This window comes from Phlebotomus papatasi, chromosome 2 (assembly GCF_024763615.1).
Source record: "Phlebotomus papatasi isolate M1 chromosome 2, Ppap_2.1, whole genome shotgun sequence".
Classification (NCBI taxonomy): domain Eukaryota; kingdom Metazoa; phylum Arthropoda; class Insecta; order Diptera; family Psychodidae; genus Phlebotomus; species Phlebotomus papatasi.
Genome location: NC_077223.1, coordinates 32,692,081 through 32,713,771, shown reverse-complemented (window position 1 = coordinate 32,713,771; position 21,691 = coordinate 32,692,081). Strand labels below are relative to the sequence as shown.

Genomic DNA, 21,691 nt, shown 5'->3' with positions numbered 1-21,691 from the left:
AAATAACGATCCTCATAAAGTATAAAAAAACATAATTTAATCGACCACTGAAGAAGGTCCATATCTAGGACCTAGTCCCCGGTGAGTGACCTTCAAAGTTGAAGCCAATTTCTTACTTTCACATTCAAATGCGTATGGGAATTTTTCTGTACTCGTGACCGTTACACGATATACAGTAGACTCTCGCAAATTCGGCTCTTTTAAGATCGGGCTACTTTTTAATTCGGGCAGCGGTTACATTTGAAAAAAGTTTGTTGTCGTTGTTCAACTTTGATTATGATTATCAAATGAAACAAATATGCTCAAATTTGGCATGGTTTGTCTTAGTTTTGACGTGATTTTGCATTAATGAGGGATTTTCATGCAATTTACGTTATATATGAGTGTGTAAACTCAATATCTATATGCATGCACATGAATAAAAAATCGTTGCATTTCAAAAAGTTTGTCGCCCGAATTTCTGTCTAATTCGGCTGACATTTCGGTCCGATATGCCCGAATTTGAGAGAGTCTACTGTATGTTAAAATAGAGGTGAGCCTTGTGTACAAGACTCTGAGCCTGGTAAAGAGGGATAAATATACTATATATCTTTTTAACTCTTTCGCGTCCCACTTTTATTCAGCAGATGAATTCATGCAAAATTGAGTTTTTCCTAATGCTTTATGATCAAATATAATAGTTCAGAGAGGAAAAAAATTTTCCATTGCGTGAAAACTCGGAAAAACCCCGGGTCATATATGACCCTGTTGTCCTCAAGGGAAGTGTACATACCATTTTCAAAATCTATATCACGGGCTTTTTAAGAGTTTTTTTTTGCTTGAAGTTACTAATTTGGCCAAAACCATGGCAAACTGGATTGTCTAGATGAACACTGTACTCCTGGTGTTCAAGGAATCTTCCTGGTAATCCCTTGAACAGTCACTGTCACAATATTTTGATTGGTATTTGGCAAAAATAAACTTATCCACATATTTATTCACACACAATACAATTGCACAATATGAGACGCTTGCAGAATACTCTAAAATATTGCAAAATATGTTATAATTCATCAGATATAAGATGAAATGTCCAGGAGCAAGATGTCCCACCTGCATTTCACAAAGAAAAACAATGTCCCAACTACATTTCGCTACAGGTTTGGGACGAAAACACTGTTACCCTTGGGGACTATAGGGTCATATATGACCCGGAAAATTCTACACGCTTTTTTGGAAAATTGAGAGTAATTTATTATATCAAAATATGCAATATACAATCTTTGGATATTCTATTTTGTGTTTCTAAAGAACTTTTTGCTAAAAAAAATAAATGAATATAAAAAATTTTGAAAAAGAAAAGTCATTTCACAAAGTTCGAAATTAGTGATTTTTGATCTCAAATATTTTCTTTTCCTGAATATCTGGAGTCTTGAGAAAATTAGCCAAGAATCTTACATCCTTCTATTATGATGTTGTGCACAAACCGATAGATTTCAATTAATGTAAATAGTCAAAAGAAATTGTTTTTTCCCCGGGTCATATATGACCCTAATGACGCGAAAGAGTTAAATGCGGTCTTGTTAGGTTTTTCTCTGTGAGGTGACTTAAAATCCACTGGCTATCACCAGAAAGTTCTCTATCTATACGTATCACGTCAGTTTTTCATCCAATTCCTCACTAAAGAAATCTTGCGAAAAGGCCTCAGGACTTTTTACTTGACCTATGTTCCAAATAATTTTTTTTTAAGTATAAATCATAATAGTAATTTTCAAAAGGAGAAAGCTAAGAATTTCATGAAATTATTGGAAAATACGAAGTTTAGCACAAGTGTCATTTATTCGTTTAAGATGACAGATAAATTACCGAAATAAAAAAGATAAGCACAATATAAAGCGATAAGTCATTTTCTATGGGCACCTCTTTTATTATAATTATATTGCTGTTGGTGAAATATAAGTTACAACGTTTCACATGAATCTTACAAAAGTTATGAAAAAGTTGCAACACAATTTGTGCATTTCATGGCTCGATGAAGATTGGACCAGAAAAGGCTTCTTAATTATGTAAATTATTTGAGCAATAAGAAATTCTATTTTTAGATGTTTAAAAAAGTCATTTTTCGGGAAGATAAAAGGAAGGAAAATTTTGGTTTTACCAAAATATCTTTATGCACATCTAAAATTATTTTAGTTCAAAGAACCCGACTTATGATTTTACAATTTCTAAAAAAAAACTCCTTGAATTTCATAAATCTACTGGGTTTATCCTTTTTCAATTAAGTATTAATAATTTAATTTGATTTACTATTATTTTTTAATATTCATTCCACTAATTAAATAAAATATGCTTTTGTAATGTTTAATTAATTTTTTGTGCTACTTGAGAAATTCCTTAATACAAACTTCCATTAAGATTGACTTGATTTAACAGCAAAATATTCTCATTCTAAGTTACAATTCCTCAGTGTAATAAAAAGGTGTAAAAATACTTCATGAACCTCAAGGGGTATCATGATGATGCATATTCATCATTTATCGGATTCTCTATGAGAAGGGTATATAGGGCCATGGGTTTTGCATTTGTTGGGCGAAAATTTATCTAAAATTACATGCAAAACTGCATTTCTCTTTTCCTAACAACTCCTTTTACTTTCGGGCTCAACTATCCGTTCACTCATTAACAATTCTATAAACTTTACAAGGGTTCAACAACTTTTTTTTCCTTATATGGATTCTCTAATTTTTGTCATACACACGCTATCATTCTTCTAATAAGCGCTAATAATTTAAAATTGCTTTCGTATTTATTTAACAATCTAAAAAAATATGAAATTATTAATTTCTTCGCACCTCTTTGCACATTATGATCTGAATGTGTTTTTTTTGTGCTTTGATTTATCTCACTCTCTCAATTTAATATCACAAAAATATCATCAATTATATTTTCTATTTATCATCCTTTGCACATTTTTTTGCTGTATTTTGTGGCTAATGGTGATAAAGCTTTGTTACTAATGTGTCTCAGCTACTACAAAAGCTGCTGGAGAAGGAAATTTATCTCACAAATTTTTCTTGTTGCATTACTAACAGGAAAGAAAGTATAATTTTGTAGTTGTTTTCTTCTAAATTCTTTCTTCTTTGTCTTAAACTCTATGAAATGTTGACTATTCAATTGATATAATGCTCTTGAATGATGGTTCCTTTACTTTGTCAGTTGGGCGAATGTAAAAGGCGCTTCATCGTTTTTGAGAGCGCTTTGGAGTACTCGGTGGAGTTGAAACAGAGATGATACTGAGCTGAGAGCCTGAACGACTCGAGGACTGAAGACGTGGGACTGATGTCACGGAACCACGTGAATTTGGAGCACATCCAACATAAATTGCTGATCCTGTGCCTACATTTGAGAGATCCACGCGAGATCCATGGACGGATGTTGGAGCGGATCCTACAGAGATAAAGGTAAGTCTTGCATTAGATTTCTGGTTTTGGAAAATTCATTATTTTTAAAAAGCTGATAAAATATAATAGGAAAGGGTACCCTTTACAGATATTGAATTTTTTTCATAAAATTATTGTAAACAGTATTTGTCTAAAGCGAGACAGTTTGGAATGTTGGACAAAGCTGTGTGGAATATGAGACACCTCCATAAAAACTTGATAATAAATCAATTAGATATTTCAATTTTCGGTAAAAGGATTATTAAACCTATTTTTGTGATTATTTGAGAAGTTAAAAATGCAAAAGTCGTTATTAAACAATCAAAGAGCGACTTGCAAGAAGAATTTAACAAGATAGTTGTCATTTTCTCTGTTTCTTATGGAAAAATATTAAAGTGTTTTGTTTGATTTTTCGGCACAATTTGTGAAATATTGTTAAGTCCAGATTCCGAAGACCACTTTTTCTGACAGAATGGTTAGTAAATATCGCAAAAATGCCTGGAGAAAGGCAAATAGGAGCCTCTACAGAACTCCCAAAGCAAGTGGAAAAGGACCTGGCCGGATGAGGTATCCAAATCTGCTAAAAAGTTGCATCCGCTTTAAAGCTATAACTGCTGGACAGCGCGAGGCGTGTGTGAAATTTACAGAACCTCTTTTTGTGTGGACGTCCAGGAAGCTCTTGGTAATTAGCGTTCCTCAACTGTTACCCGGACATAAAAGGAGGGATTAGCATAACTATATAATATGCAAGTATACACAGAAAACCCTCAATATTTGATTTTCTACATACATATGTCGTATAATATTTTGTCATTAATATCAATATGTCCAACTTTCCAAAAAATTTTGTCCCGCTTTCCAAAATAACCGATTCAATGGTATTTTCGTATAAGAACGAAATATCCACTTAAGCAATGTCTAAAACATATCCGAAAATGAAAAAAATCGAACGACGCGTTTTCGAAAAATCCCAAAAAACATGGTTTTGGAGGGGAAGTGTAGAGGTCGAGGAAAGACTAGGAGCATGTTAATGATCCCGCGGTCAACTTATGGGGGGTCTTTCAAAGGTCACAGGTCTCCATCTCTAACCGTGTGGCCTCCGGGCGTGGTAATGGTCGGACAGACGGACAAACAACATTACGCCACATCTCAGAAATCGTCCGAAACGCGAAGATAATGTTGAGAAAAGTGGTTTAAGTGGAAATTTGGGAAGTGCAAAAATCGAGGGATTATAATTGGGCCGCGAAGGTCTGTATATTAATTATAGTTAATGTATTAATCACAAAGTTTCCACGAAATGTAGTGTAATGCTTTAGTTATCAAAATCGATTTAAAATATTGAGATTTAGCAATATTTTTTTTAAAGAAATTAAGACCTCTGAAGTCTATTGGATATGCATTAAAAAAAAGTGCAGAGAATTAAATTCCAGATAATATAGTGACTAACCTGTATAGGAATACAGTCCAGCTGGACTGCTCCTTGGTCTTAATGAGCTGACAGTGCTAGCTGATCGATGGAGACTTGTTGAGGGTTGTACATCAACATCGGTTTCACTGGTTCCAGGTAAATCATGTAAAACTGGATCTCGGCTGACTCTGTGACTACGTCGCGGTGACGTAGGACAAGATTGTGCTGTCCCAGGTGGTGCCAATTTGCTTCGCGACGACGTAGAAGATGTACTGCTTTTCCGCCTGAAAATTCCTTTACCCGTCGCCGAATTGCACATACCTGGATATGTCATGCAAAAAGAGGAAAATATATCGTAAAGAGGAAGGAAATAAATGTCTCAATCTTGATCTTACGGTGCTGATTGAGGATAAAGAAACTAAAATATTGAACGAAACTTGACACAGAAGTTTTTATGCTACAATTTCACATTGTTCTTTGAAGCATTTGCCAAAAGCAAGTTTTTCTTCATGAGAATTTTTTGTCAAGGCACAAAATGTTAAATATGAAAGTTTCACAAAGAAATTTCCAACAAAAAAGAAGCCACAGAAAATACGAAGTTTAAAGGACAATGCAAGATAAAATCAATTCAGCTAAAGACATTTCTGGCAGGTGTTGAGAATTTAGTGAGACTTTAACGGAAAAGAAAGTTTTTCTTTTAACATTTCCGTTAAAGGGATATTTGTCCGATATTTCATGCAAATTTCACAAATAAAAGCATCGAATCATTGAAAATTTGGTCCTTTATTTTCTAATTAAACAAACAAATATGATTTTTTTGTGGAAGGAACGAATGAAATTGCAAGCAAATAAGATAAGGCTATTTGTCCCAATTTTCTGTCTGAAAATCTAAATAATATGAAACACTTTTTCCACCTGTTGGACAGACTTCTCCGCGAACACAATGGCCTTCGCAGATGTCCTTGTTGGAGAGCAGTTCCTCGTAATTGTTCACTGTTGTGGTGGCACAATGAAATAAAGTTTATGTGGGTAAATGCATATGGTTAAATATATAAGATAGTTATTGTGAATACAACTCACGAGCATCATTGCATTGCTGACGATCCGTAAGCTCAAGAGCTAAACTTGGAAATCTCTCTTTCAGTCGCTTCCTCTCCTTGTTCACATTTTTTTTTTCAATATTTGATGAAGATATGAAAAAAAGAAGTGTAGGAAAATATGAAATTAGTTTTTACTGCCAAATTTCACTTTTTTTTACTTTCTTTCAAACAAAAAACTTTTGCCTGAAAAAATGTCTCTGATATGGTGGTACCACCAAAAAAAGGCGCAATTTTATTGTCAACATTATTAATTCAACTTCTTGTCTTCTTGTCTGATGGCATGGAATTCACATTTTGGTTGTCCAACTTTTTGTTATCAATTTTCTTTGTCCAGAATGAACTAAATTTTGTCACGAACTTTAAATCGCAAAGACATTTGTTTTAGCCAACAATCTACATCTTTACCAGTGATTTACAAGAAAGAGCTTCTTTTATTTAACAGCAAACTAGAAAATTTATTTTACATTTTTCACTCACTGAGAAAAAACGGGGGTTCGATTAACTTTTTTTCCTCATAACTAACACTTTTTATGTGCAAAAATATATCAACATTTTATTGTTAATTTTACACCTTTTTCAGGGTAAAATTAACATGGAAAAGGTTAACTTTAACCCCCAATACACCTAAAAAGGGTAATATTTACACCGATTTCGGATTAATACTGCAGGGTAAAATTAACATTTCCGGAATGTTATTTTAACTTTTCGGATTTCTCTCAGTGCTCCGTGTAAAAGACCATTAAAAAAACAACCAAATATTTATCATTTTATAATTGATAAGTAAAAAATTAAATTTGTTCAGCAAAATATCAAATTTGATCACTTTTATGCTTTAAGGAGGAGAAGGTCAAAAATTGGGGGTCAGAAAATTGCACTTTTTCTGATTTTTTTTTAAGTTTGAGATACCGGTCTTCCAATCATCCTTAAAGTTCACAACTGGTTTATGGAGCTAAATTATTTCACAGTAAGGTCTAATTCCATTTAAAAATAGGAAAAAAACTCAATTTTAAAACTGCCAAGATTCAAAAGGTGCCCTACTCCTCCCTATGCCTATTTCCTCTGCCCATTACTTATCAATTTCAAATGGCTCTTTCCTATAGCACTATAGAGTGGAAGGAAAGATAAAAAATAATACTAAAGAAGTAACAATTTATCACAACACGAAAAGTATTTCTCGTGAACGAAATAATAAAAAGTCCATCTGCACTTACTTCTGATAGTTTAGCGCTTTCAAATTCCTGTAGTTGATTCTGGAAGCCAAGGTTGGGATTAGCCACAGCTCGTCCGGCTCGCACAACTTTCAGTGCTTCACGCCATGTTAGTGGTGTTACGGACATGATGTAGGCCACAGCCACAGTCACAGATCGACTCATTCCTGCTAGACAGTGAATGAGAACGTTACCCTCACGAAGGCGTGCTGCATGAATGAAGTCGTTGCAGACGGAAAAGTACTGAGCAAGATTCTGATCCGGTGTATCTGCCGCCATGACGCAGAGATAGTGTTTATCCGGATGCAGACGTCGTGGACTATCATGGATGGCAAGGATGTGCGTTATGTTGTGCTTGTCCAACTGCTGAGGATCTTTGCTGTCACGATAGTTACCCACGTATAGCCCAGGAAGCACCTGCGATCAGTCAATAAATATCTACTTAAAAAAAATCTGACTATATCCTTTAAATGAAATATGGGATAATTTGTGATGAAACTCCACGTAATAAAGTAATACGACCTAAACGGAAATTAAAAATACCCTTGAATTATTCTTGATAGTGATTTTTCAAGGTCAAAGATTTTAAAGACTCTGGAAAGCATTTAGGGGAAACCGGGGAAGAATTAGCCACGTATAGTATTAGATAGTGATATCTTATAGTTTGCCTGAGAAGCAATATTGAATTAACCACTCTTTATTCTAAATATATACTTCCCTTACTATTCACTGAAATATTTATCAGCCTCATAAAAACATTTTTTGTACAAATTATACGCAATTAAAAATCTCATTTGGTGGCTAATGCTACCCCGGTCTCCCCTATAGACCTCTTTTTCTGAATTATAATGAATATAACAACAACAAAGTATTAACTTTTTTATATTTTTAATATTATATTTCTGAGTATTATTTAAGCGAATATTTCATATATAGGGGAAAGTGCCCTCCCTTCGAACGTTCATGCATTCGAATAATGTGAATTTCTTTTGTTTTTCGTAAGAGATTTATACTAAATTATCACGGAATTATCAACAATTGATGATAAGCTAACTAATATTTTATAGAAATGCGTAAGTCCCTTAGGAAAACTTAAAGAAAATTCAAATTATTCGAAGGCATGAACATTCGAAGGGAGAGCACTTTCCCCTAATACGATGGAGTCTTCCAAATTCGAACGTTTGGGGGGTATGAATGATATTCTTACCTCACAAATTGGAACGATATTTTCAAAAATAAAGTATAATTTAGGGTAACTGTACCAAATTTTGGCCAGCTTGCAATTTCGGCCACTTGTTTTGTTCCTTCAATTTCAAAGATTTTTTTTAGTTTTTGCATTCTCTATAAATCATACAATGCAAAAAACAAAAAAAAGTGTCGCTTCGACGAACGAAATGCTGTGAAAAAGACTGAAAGAATTCCGGAAGGACAAGAAACTATGAGAATCAAGGTGGCCAAAATATTACCCAAAGCTTTATCTATATTTTTATGCATTTTAAAATATGTTATAAATAATAACAAGGTTCCAAGCAATGCTCTTTAAAAAGAAGTTGTAACAGAAATCCAACTTTTCTATTAAAAATATTACTCTGTCTGTCCCAAAAAAAGTCGTACGTTTTGAAGAATATCACTATGAAGAGACGGCGTAAAGTAAAAATTTTGTATTTTGTGAATATCTTATGTACATACTATTCTCTATCTTCAGTGGTAATATGGAGGTCCACCCACGATGGTAAGATAAGAAAACGGTGTCTTAAATCTTCTTTCTTTAAATCTTTTTCAGTAAGATTTAAGTGCCAAAGGGTTACTGAGAATGACTTGGGACTTTCTAGACCCCCCGCCGCCATAAGTCGACTTCTTCGAATTTATCACAAGTCTGGACTAATCCTTTTTAATCTTTACTCTTAAAAAAACCTTATTATGAATGCTTCAACGGTATTTTCATATATGGACGAAATGTCCGCTGGACAGCTTCTAAAATACACCCAAAAATAGTACGACGAGTTTTCGAACAATACCAAAAAAAAAACATTGTTTTGAAGGGGAAGGATAGGGGGAAAGTGGGGCATATTAATAATCCTCAGGTTGACTTACGGGTAGGTCGTCCGAAGAGTCCAAATGAATATCTTTAACCATCTTTAACCAACTATACGGGGGGATTTCGAAATGCACCCTACTGTGCTATGCACCGGCGAGTCTCGGGAAATATCCCTTAGTGGTTCATTCCTGAGATAAATTTTCTCCATTCTCTGTTATATATTCTCCAAGTGTGCTCTAACTAAAATAGATAGTCTGGAAGACTTTCTATTTTATTTCGAAACGTTTCGAACGTCAATCACACAGTGTTTTACAATCAAAGAATTTGTTAAATAGTAGTAAAGTTAATATTTATGCCTGGTAACGAACACTTTATAAGAAAGAGTAGATGGGGCACACATCCTCTATATCAAAACCGTCATACCGCAGGATTTTATGCCAATATTTTTTCTAAATTAAGAAAATATCGTAAGTTTTAATTTTTAAAAATTAGTTGAATATCACTTTTCAGCTGACAAATTCCATAACTACACAAGGATGTCTATTTAACAATTCGACATTCGACCATATTCTAATGAAGATTAAACGATACATTCAGAAGAGTGATCGATACCGTGTCCCAATTTAACCAGCTTTACGACTCTTGATAACTTTGAAAATGGTTCACGAGAGAAACATCTCTTGAAAAGCAAAAAGAAATTATTTAAAACCACTTGAAAGGTCAAAATATTCGAACATAAGCAAATGGAGCTTTCGAAGAGGGAGATTTTAAGCGCCGAAAGATAGGCAAAATACACCGGGTATAAGGGTCTAAGGCTCAGTGGGGGACTTTTGTGTCAAAATGGCGGTTTCGAAATAAAATCCCCCCGTTTAGATGCTCCCTCAGTACCCAAATCACAGAGCATAGAGAAAAAGAGAAAGATTGCTTTCATTGCTCTTTTTGTGAATCTAGAGTCCTAGTTATGGCATAACGAAAAATTTAAAAGAAATTCTAGTTATTAACGTTAATTACAGTAAAATTTTCAAAAGTTACATATTCACCGCTGCTCTTCGAAAAGAATAAAAAAAATCTTTAAGACACCATTTCCTTATCTAACATCGTGGGTGGACTTCAATATAGCAACTGAAGACGGAGAGTAGTTCATACTTAAGATTTTTTTTTTTAATAACGAAAACATTCCGTTAATCCCCAACTTTTCATTAAACGTACGACTTTTTTGTTTGGGACAGAGGAGTACATTTCAGACTTAAGACTTTGGTGGTTGCATGTAATTATGCCGAAATGTACAGTTACCCTATGTGAGATTAGATTGTAGGGTTGAAGGAACACCTTTTGGCTCCCTATTCTGTATCATTAGAGATAAGAAATTTGAACATCTTTCCTTACAGGAAAATATAGATTCATGAAAAAACATCACATTACTTCTAACACACAAAAGTCTTGAAATCCCTAACGTGTCTAAACCAGTTTCAATATAAACCGATTAATCGAACTATCGAATTATTAAGCACGATTCTTTTCCTCATGGATTGATTCACTAAACAAATTTATTAATCCTAGGCAAAGAGGGCGAAAAACCTTTTAAAGTATAACATTTAAATCACTTTTTCGAATATTCATCTAAGCTACACAATAAAAGAAGCAGTTTCATGTTTAAGTTTTTCTAAACCTTGTAAAGCATCTTAACGCCCTCACTGAGAAAAAAAGAGGCTACGATTAACTTTTTTTCGTCATAATTTTAACACTTGTTAGGTGTAAACATATATCAACATTTTTTAATGTTAATTTTAAACCTTTTGAGGGTAAAATCAACATGAAAAAGGGTAACTTTAACCCATAATACACCTAAAAAGGGTAATATTTACACCGATTTCGGATCAATACTGCAGGGTAAAATTAACATTTCCGGAATGTTATTTTGACTTTTTCGAATTTCTCTCAGTGCTGGAAATCATTTAAAACTATAGTTGTGCACTGAGTGAGAGAAATCCGAAAAAGTTAAAATAACATTCCGAAAATGTTAATTTTACCCTGCAGTATTGATCCGAAAACGGTGTATATATTACCCTTTTTAGGTGTATTATGGGTTAAACTTACCCTTTTTCATGTTGATTTTATCCTCAAATGGTATAAAACTAACATTAAAAAATGTTGATATACTTTTACACCTAAAAGGTGTTAAAGTTATGACGAAAAAAAGTAAATCGTAGCCTCTTTTTTTTCTCAGTGTCAATTTTATTGAACGTAACCAGTCACAGCTACTTACTGGTTACTGTCTATTGCGTTTGTCGATTGCCTGGTTAATTGGAAATTTAGCCATATCCAATACCAATTATCTCGTACAACACTCCATTTTGTTATAATTCGAAAACACTTTCTCTTTTTTATACAGTGAGGTAAAATTATTTTTATAAAATATTATTAACCAGTAACTAGTCAAAAACTTATCTTGTTACGCTCGTGAATTTGCACTCAGGATTTTTTTAAGTTCACTTTTGGCAACTGTAATGTTGGTAAATGTAATGTCAAAGCACTTTTCTTGGTTTTTGATTTTAACATAAATTAGCTTGTAAATCAAAAATTATCTGTCCATTTTCTTTAATTTTTCAAAACACTTTAAGATTTACATATTTTTCTGAGTGTTTCTTTCCGGTGCGTAAAGCCACAATATTTACAAAAAATATTAGCTACAGAAATATTTTGGCAACTTTCTCAATAAAATATTTACAATAGATATGCTAATTGCCAATGGAATTCATTTTTTTCTCAAATATTTTCACTTTGTCTACGTAATTTATAGTTTGGAGTTGCAGTTCTTTTTTTACAAAGTCAAGGAAAAAATAAATATTTACATGAATTCACAATCATAGAAATATTTTTCTATTCAAATCTAAATAAATATTATACAAAGTATGATAATTGCCAAAATAATACATTTTTTCGTAAATATTGTCAGTTCATCTACGCAATTTATAGTTTAGAATTGCAATCTCTCACAATGTCATAAGTAAAGTAAATATTTGATGATTCTTGCGCGTAGTGTGATGGTATTTTAAGTTAGGAATTTCTTATTCGATAATTAATTTGACCGGGGGAATTTGCGTGAGGACTATTTTGGACAGAAGAGAATTTTACTGTATATTTTTTCCCTCCCCCTACTAAGGTGGGAATGGAAAAATAAAAACAGAAACTAATAAAGAACCACAAAAGAATATGGAATCACGCACAGAAAATTGAGAATAAATTCATATTAAAATACTCGGGGTTAAAGTACCTTACTCATTTCCCAATTCATCACCATTTTCACTGAATTTTTCTGCTGGGCGTTCTTTTGCACTCCCGATGGTATGACTTGAACTGCGGTAGAGCAGGTGGGAGGACTAACCATGTATAAAAGCGAACTAATCCGTGCCAACCGCAAATACTAACTAAACATGAAGGGAGTAACAGCAAACAGTGGAAGTCTCGTCGACCTCATATGCTCTGTACAATAATTCTTTGCAATATACCATCGTCGATTTGTCGTACTAATATTCTCTCCTGCATTGAATTTCAAAGTGAAGCTGATATTTGTATAGTTGGAAAATTAAATCTCGAGAGGAGTGGACAATGAAATTGGGTAGAAAGTTCGTTAAATGTATCCAATTTAATTAGTTGTCATCGGTGTGAATAAATATTACCTAGCTAAAAACGGGGTATAAATTTAAGGCGTTAAAATACTAAAAGGGTGAAAATGTAAGAATGATAGAATTAATTTTCTGACAAAAAGTATTTATTAGTTCATAACTGGATCATTCTTGGTTTATAAACGATTGGAAACAGTTCAGGCCTGTCAGAAATTCCAAGACCTTTCCAACACCTAAAACATGATACCATTTGGTTGAGGACTACGTTCTCTAGATCAATTTTCACCTTTGACCTTGAAAAACTTTCATAAAGAATGATTCATCGGTATTTTCGTATTTGCACAAAATGTTCACCTTAGGGGCACGTTAATGGTCCTTGCGTAGACCTATGGACGGGTCCCTCGCGAATCTACCCTTTGGCCTCTAAGTTTAATGACGGACATACAGTGTGAGCAAAAGAGCAAAACTTCATGGCCGTGGTGTCATATATAAGATTAATATTAATATTAAGAAAAGCCGGAGAGAGAGGTATATAGTATGCAAAATTTCAAATGGAATATCACGTGTGTTAGAAAGAGTACACTCTAGTGGAGTAATATGATGAGTAAGATATTACTGTTCGTATTAATTGTTTTCTCAATCGTATTAATTGCATTCTGAATCGAATTATGTTCAATTCGAGCTATTTTCCATGCATGCCAATTGTGATTCGGTCAGTTTCCGAGCGAAACACAAGAGAGAGGCAAGATAAAAACCATAAAAACACTTGCTATCCTTTGTTGGCATTCTTGCAGTTCAGAAAGTATTAATCTTAATATTAATCTTTATGTGACATGGTCATGACCATGTCACATAAGTTTAATATTAAGATTAATACTTTCTGAACTGCGATAATGCCAACAAAGGATAGCAAGTGTTTTATCTTGCCTCTCTCTCGCGTTTCGTTCGAAAACTGACCGAATCACAGTTAACACCAATATGTAAAATTGCTCGAATTGCCTGTAATACGATTCAGAAAACAATTAATACGAACAGTAATATCTTACTTATCGTGTTACTCCACTAGAGTGTACTCTTTCTTACACACGTGATTTTTCATTTAAAATTTTGCATACTATACACCTCTCTTTCCGTCTTTTCTTACTCTTATATTAATTATACATTATTAATCTTATATGTGACACCGCGGACAGATTTCCAAAATTCTAATGACCCTTTAGGGCAGACCTGAGCTAAAATAAAAGCCGAAGTGAATTTGGTGGTGCCTGGCGGCATTCTTCGATATGCCGCGAAAATTCACGTAGAGAAAATGGGAGGTTTTTTAATGTGAAAATTGCTTAATTCCTTAGAGTTAAATCATTTTCACAAGACAATCCTTTGAAAAATTTAGTTGAATACTGTTATTTGGTTTTTGGTTTAATTGTGAATAATTGTCGATATTATAACAAAAACATTGGGATGAAATTTTGAACTGGAAGGTTCATATTCTTTTGAGGTGTCTCAAAAGTCAGGTTAGGTTTGAGAAAAATCCTTTTGTATAACACTATTTTGGTTAATAAGGAATGCAAAAGTACATATTACAAGAAGATACACGACTTAATAATAGGCATTAAATAGAGAAGAAAATATTTTGTCGCATTTCAGAGATATTTTGCAACTGCAGCGCCGCCAGACGTTTGTCAAATGAGATACTTGTGTCTCTATCTCTTTTTTGAGTTGAATTGCGCGCGATCAAGAAGCTTACCATTTGAAGTTAGCGATATTTACTTTAAAATTCTTTATATTTCTGCAAGATTCAAGTAAATGGGTATGTAGTGAAAAGCTATCCGGCTTCCGACAAAGATATCAAGGAGACAATTTCTTTCTATTTGAGTTTTTCTTTCTGTTATGTCCTTTTGACGCAAAAATACTTATCATGACACCGTGAATAAGCGGGATTAATTTTACCAGTACAGCTATCTCTAATTTCCAATTGAATTATCAACACAAAATTTCCGATATTACACGACTTTTAACGAGCACAGGTCTGCTTTAGGGTGACTCAGAATCGAGGGATTCATATACTGGTTTTTTTTTTGTAAATTTTGAGCAGTCAATTCTAGCACAAATGCCTAACTTTAAAACTACTTTTGTCGTAGATTCAAGTGACTTTGCACTCCAGAGTGACTTTGGACCCTTGGTTTTTTGTAATCTTTTCTTTAATTCTAGAACTTAAGGATAGTCTAACTGTGTTATCACACTTGCACATTAAAATTTTAATATGATTCACATTAATTGTCGCTGGTGAGAGTCCAAATGTGTAATTTGTGTGTTTGAATAATTTTATATTCAAAATTTGATCTATTTGTTGATAAAAAGGTAGACTTGGCCTGCAAAATTTGATATAAATTGATTTATAGCATTAATGCGAAAAATTAATGCGGTTTTCTCTTTAATTTTTTAATGTGAAAAATATTTATGCTTTAGGTAAATTTAAACTTATTTTTGCAGGCCAAGTCCACTTCTTTATCAATAAATAGAAAAACCCCAAATATTAAGTGACTCAAAGACACAAATAACATATTTGGACGCTCACAAGCGACAATTAATGTGAATCACATTAAAATTTTAATGTGCAAGTGTGATAACGCCGTAAATATCATCCTTAAGTGCTAGAATTAAAAAAAAATCTTACGAAAAGCAGGAGTGTAATATCACTCCCATCTACAGTACTAACTAAGAATCTAGCCACAATTCTTAACGAGTAAATTAGTAACTACAAGCACTAAGATTACCAGGAAGAATTATTATTTTATTAGAAAGAACTTCAGGGTAATTATTATAAGAATTTTCACAGGGCATTTAATAAATTCACAACTTTCAAAGTTGGGTGTGAACGTTACCTCACTCTTAGAAAAAATTAGTTAGGAGAAGCTCATGTGCAGTTATTAGAACTATAAAATATAGTAAATATAGACCCAACTTCATATGTAGTTCGGGTAACTAAATGAAATAGTTGACCAGAATTAGTTGAATAACCCTGCGTAACTCTTGCAAAAGTTGACAGAACTATATAAAAATATAGGCTCATGTATTTATATTGGTAGTTATGACTAAATGAAATTCGTTACTGATATTAGTTGCAATTATCAATTTCATTTAATTAACACAACCATGTAATATTTTGTGAAATCTATATGAAATAATTGCCATAACTTATCTACCTAAATATTGCCTTTCGTTCTTATTACTAATAAAATTGTTATGAAAAAAATATTTTATGATTATTGTAATCATTTTAAATTAATATGGCAATAATATCCCATTCTACTATTATACATTAGTAATCATATCTAAACTTTTCTAAGAGTGCTCAACATTCAGGGGTTATGGAGAGAGTCGGAAAGCAGTGGAATAAAGTTTATGTTACTGTTCCGAATTCTAAAGCCAGAGAATTATGATCTTTTAAAAAGATGTGCTGACACTGGAGGATGTCAGAAGAGCGTCAGCTCAGGACGTTCTGCAGTTCAGGCGGTTTTTAAAAGAATTAGAGTAATGCCATAGACATATTCATTTAAGCCGAGAGACGGCGTAGCATAATTATAATCAAAATAAGGATCATATTCCATGATTTCCATCAATTTCTGACTAATTCGTCTCTCGGTTTAAACCTAGAAACGGCTTAGTTAGCGGGAAATTGATGGGTACTTAGTTAAATCAATTACGTTAAGCCATTTTTCGGCTTAAATCGTATGTGTGTCTAGGACATAAGGTTTGTTGTTTAGACACGAGAGGCTTAAATAGAGCCTAGGTGTCTGCAACCCACAGATCACATCATGTTCTCTATACAATCTAACCTATCTACAACAATTAGGAACTTAGAAAATTGGAGGAACATAAGAACCAAATGCGTTGCCCTATTGGACTCATACAGAGCTAGAGGATCTCACTGGCGCAATAGGCAAGACGGTTTGGTCTTGGCTGGATGAGATCTCTCACTTGACTCTCACAGTTGTGAGTTCGAGTCTCGCCCAATGTAAGCAACCGAATGTCAGAAAAAGATATTTTCACTGTGATAAGACGTAATAAAATGCACCGCCTCTACACCTCTACGCCTTTACGATCAGGAGATTCTTCAAACACGGGATATACGAATGATTGAAATATAATAAATATATCCCGATACGATTAATAAATAAATAGAGAGCTATATTGAAATCGCTCTTTTTTCGCATAAAGGAAGCTGGACTTAGCCATAATTTTATTTAGATCCAAAGTAATTTTATGTAAATGCCATTACATTAAATAAAGCTCAGCTTCCTTTTGAACAGTGCTTCCTAAGAACAGTGTCTTCAATGAGGCCCTACTTCCCCTTCCCAGTCCATTTTACTATTTCAAATGAAAAGTGCTTTTTATCACTTAGTTTCCTTTTCATGGTTTTTCCACTCAATAATGTTTAATTTTATTGCCAACTTTCTTAAGTAGTAAATTAGTTAAAATATTACAATTCTCAAGCGGGTTATACTGATTTTTTTTCATTAAAATTTATTTAAGGCTCCAACTATGACGTGTCTTGCATTTTAATAATTTCTTAATTGCTTAAACATGAATTGTCGCTCATTGAATATTTATTTCTACACTATACTTATTCGAGCGTGATACTGTGGTTTTTTTGTAAATATTCAACCCTTATTTCAATTATTTGAATTAGCATAAAAAATGCCTTTTCGATAAATCATGAAATTTTATAGAAAGAAAATTATGCACCTCACCTTATTCATGCCATTGCCCATTTCGGTGGTTTTACGTTTCCTTTCAGCTTATCGCCTGAACAGTTTTTTTTTCTTGAGCAAATCAACTGCTTGATAGTCGTACTGGAGAAATCCTTTTTTATAAATAATAATGTCTCAGCTAAATAAGAAATTTAACGAGACGAAACAAGAGATATGAAGAAATTGTAATTTTAGCTTTGCGCATCTTCTGCAACATTTTCTCTTGCCCTGAAAGGAATAAAAAAAAGAGCTATGAAACTCAATTATAATGTAAATAGAGGGAGTTGTACAACTCTTTCTTATGCCACTTTAAATATTATACTCTTCAATTATCATTTCTTCAACGATAATGGAAATTGCACTTCGATGTTGGGGTTATAGTTATGATGACTTCATAAGAAAGTCTTTTCGTGTAAACATTTATAAAATGCAAAATCATATTACTTAGTGTAAGATATAGGGGAGGGAAGGGTTGTTTTATGTACACATGACTTTCGAAATGCGGATTTTTGGGATAATCATTGAAAATTTTCGGAATTGTGTAAGAGAAATTCAATAGATTCAGTTTAGTTGAATACCTATATTTTGTTAATTTTCGTTTAGCAAATTGATCTTGAAAAATATTGAGCTATATGAAACAGCCCTATCCTCCCCGACTGTGTAATTTTTAAACATGTAATGCGCAAAATGCATTAACAAAGCAGGATTAACAGCATGTTATGGAATAGTAAATAATTCATTTAACCATATGTTGAAATTTCTTTTATAATTAAAACAAAAATGTAAAGAAAGAAAAATAAACACAATAATTTACATTTCACAAAAGACAAGAATATTTTCTCTGCTGCCTGTGAGTTTTTTTTTAAGTTAATCAAAAATTGATTGTAATTAATTACATTTAAATTCACTATTATAGTTTTGTAAAATTTTCAGTGTTTATTATCACATAAAATTATTTCTAAATAATTTTGCGCCTTTTTCAACATTAGGAGAACGAGGAGCTAAATATAGCAAAGTGATATGTAGGGGAAAGCTTTCATGCTTCGCACACACTCTGGTTTGGAACATTCCGTATTTTTCCCATATTCCTTTAATACCTATGGCAATATTTTTTAATACCTAGTATTAAGTCATATGTTTCTTAAAAAGAGCTAAGTCAGATTCATTAAAAGAATATGGAAAAATTATGAAATATTCGAAGGCAGAGTATACTGGAATACGAAGCCTGAAAGCTTTCTCTTATTTTATTTTTTTCACAAGCTTATTTTATTTTTTCACATGGTCCCGGAAAACTTCTGAGATTTCTCATTAAATGAAAATATATCAGTTTCCTCTTCCTCGATGAAAAATGGTTGATTTTGTGTAACCTTGTAAGGAAATAAATCGGGAAGCATTTGTTTATCAATATTCAATGTCATTCTCAGAATAACTTCCGAATGATTAACTGTGTTATCACACTTGCACATTAAAATTTTAATATGATTCACATTAATTCTTGCTGGTGAGAGTCCAAATGTGTAATTTGTGGGTTTGAATTATTTTATATTCAAAATTTGATCTATTTGTTGATAAAAAGGTAGACTTGGCTCGCAAAATTTGATATAAATTGATTTATAAGATTAATGCGAAAAATTAATGAGATTTTCTCTTTAATTTTTTAATGTGAAAAGTAATTATGCTTAAGGTAAATTTAAACTTATCTTTGCAGGCCAAGTCCACTTCTTTATCAATAAATAGAACAACCCCAAATATTAAGTGACTCAAAGACACAAATAACATATTTGGACGGTCACAAGCGACAATTAATGTGAATCACATTAAAATTTTAATGTGCAAGTGTGATAACGCCCTAACAATACCAAAAAAGAATTAAAATAGATGGCAAAACGTCCTAGTTTTGCGGAATGTTCGAACTCACGGGATAGAGCTCACCGTGAATTAGTTTTTCACATAATATTTTGTTATGTACTGGTCTACTAGAGATCAAGTTGATTCATAAACTACAAAAGCATTTGAAAATTAAAAAATCGGTACTTTACCGATGAATACTGATGCAACCAGATTCGAAATTAGAGTACCTTTCCAAAAAATCCAAATTTAACCAAATCGGTTGAAAAATGAGCCTTCCAAAGCAGTTGATCTTTGACCTTCAATAATTCAAAATGGCGAATTTTCCGGTCATAGGTATGTTTGGGCGAAATTTTCCCCTGGACTAGCTCTAAAATACAGTGAGTGTCAATAGTTTGTTGCCTAATGGATGTTTGAGAAATCAAGTGAAAAAAATGATAGAAAAAAATACTTTTCCAAATTTTTCTTTTTGCAGATGAGTTCCTTGTAATTCGTAGATATTATTTATAGTTTTCAAAAAAAATAATTAATTTTATTTCATATCAAAAATAATTGTTTTCCAAAAGTTGGTTATTTTTGAAAAATCAAAAGTTTGTTGCCTCATTAAAAAAACTAATTCAAAATGGTGAAAACGTGCAACCAACTTTATGTAAACCGGTTACATTTTGAGCTTATGTCATTTGATAGGCAAATGGTGGATTTGTACATTTTTAAGGCTGTCAATGTTAAATATATAGGTGTAAGAGAGATGATAAATAACAAGAAATAATCAGTTTTTTGATAATTCATAATTTAGGTTATAATGGCAAATTACAAAAAGTTGAAAGGTGGGATATTGTCCAGAGATACTGCTGGAAGGAATCGGCGTCGCTTAATTGCCAAATTTTATGGAAATTCATGAAAAGTTATACATAAAATGGTCAAATATTATAGTTATGAGGCACGAGTACATCTGAAAAACGCTACTGGTAGACCCAGGGTTTCGACTCAGAAAGTCGATAACCGCATTCTAGGTATCTCTGATAGTAACCCCATGGTGTTTGCTTCAAAAATTCAAAGTCTGCTGGTTACACAAGGCATACAGGCTTCAAATGCTTCGAAAATCAAACTCAAAATGAAAGAAAATATAAGAATAGGTACTTGGCTCGCAAGATTCCATTGGTAAGCAAAACCAAACTGCGTAAGAGGTTGTATTTTTACGTTTTTAGCATGCTCCAAGTGAATTTACAACCTTTTAACCAGATTGGTTTTGTTTACCAATGGAAACCTGCAAACCAAGTAATTATTCTTACCACTTTCATTAAATTGCGGTTGGTTTTGAAGCCTGTATGTCTTCTGTAACCAGCCGACTCTGAATTTTTGAAGCAAACATCATGGGGTTACTATCAGAGATACCTAGAATGCGGTTATCGACTTTCTGAGTCGAAATACTGGGTCTACCAGTAGCGTTTTTCAGATGTATTCGTGCCTCATAACTATAATATTTGACCATTTTATGTATAACTTTTCATGAATTTCCATAAAATTTGGCAATTAAGCGACGCCGATTCTTTCCAGCAGTATCTCTGGACAATATCCCACCTTTCAACTTTTTGTAATTTGCCATTATAACCTAAATTATAAATTATCGAAAAACTGACTATTTCTTGTTATTTATCATCACTTTTACACCTCTATATTTACCATTGACAGCCTAAAAAATGTACAAATCCACCATTTGCCTATCAAATGACATAAGCTCAAAATGTAACCGGTTTACATAAAGTTGGTTGCACGTTTTCACCATTTTGAATTAGTTTTTTTAATGAGGCAACAAACTTTTGATTTTTCAAAAATGACCAACTTTTGGAAAACAATTATTTTTGATATGAAATAAAATTAATTATTTTTTTTGAAAATTATAAATAATATCTACGGATTACAAGGAACTCATCTGCAAAAAGAAAAATTTGGAAAAGTATTTTTTTCTATCAGTTTTTTCACTTGATTTCTCAAACATCCATTAGGCAACAAACTATTGACACTCACTGTATATCCGAAAATCAACATAGTTTTTGGGAAATGTTAATTATTGGGGATGTAAAATTATTCAAAAATCGGTACTTAACCGGTTCATTGCCGATGAATACCAATCCAGTCGGGTTCGAAATTACAATACCTTTACAAAAAAATCCAAATTAAACCAAATCGGCTGAAAAATGAGCCTTCTAAAATGGTTGATCTTTGACCTTTAATAATTCAAAATGGAGAATTTTCCGGTCAGGTATGTTTGGGCAAAATGTTAGCCTGCACT

The 21,691-nt window shown here is 32.8% G+C and overlaps 1 protein-coding gene across 3 annotated transcripts in view; it reads right to left on the bottom strand.

The window, feature by feature from the left end:
* Window positions 1-1,208: 1,208 nt before the first annotated feature.
* Window positions 1,209-21,691, bottom strand: part of LOC129803524 (dual specificity protein phosphatase 15) — a 34,488-nt gene continuing 14,005 nt past the window's right edge. For 2 of the 3 annotated variants that reach the window (XM_055850150.1, XM_055850151.1), the window contains exons 2-7: window positions 17,551-17,778; window positions 7,139-7,552; window positions 5,908-5,983; window positions 5,743-5,820; window positions 4,867-5,148; window positions 1,209-3,426 (exon numbers count right to left, since the gene is read on the bottom strand). In XM_055850150.1, the coding sequence (XP_055706125.1) occupies window positions 3,218-3,426; window positions 4,867-5,148; window positions 5,743-5,820; window positions 5,908-5,983; window positions 7,139-7,552; window positions 17,551-17,571 (1,080 nt within the window). In that variant the 5' untranslated portion in view covers window positions 17,572-17,778 and the 3' untranslated portion in view covers window positions 1,209-3,217. Of the gene's footprint in view, window positions 3,427-4,866; window positions 5,149-5,742; window positions 5,821-5,907; window positions 5,984-7,138; window positions 7,553-12,447; window positions 12,579-17,550; window positions 17,779-21,691 lie in introns of those variants that run through there. The other variant, XM_055850148.1, reaches the window with a different exon arrangement.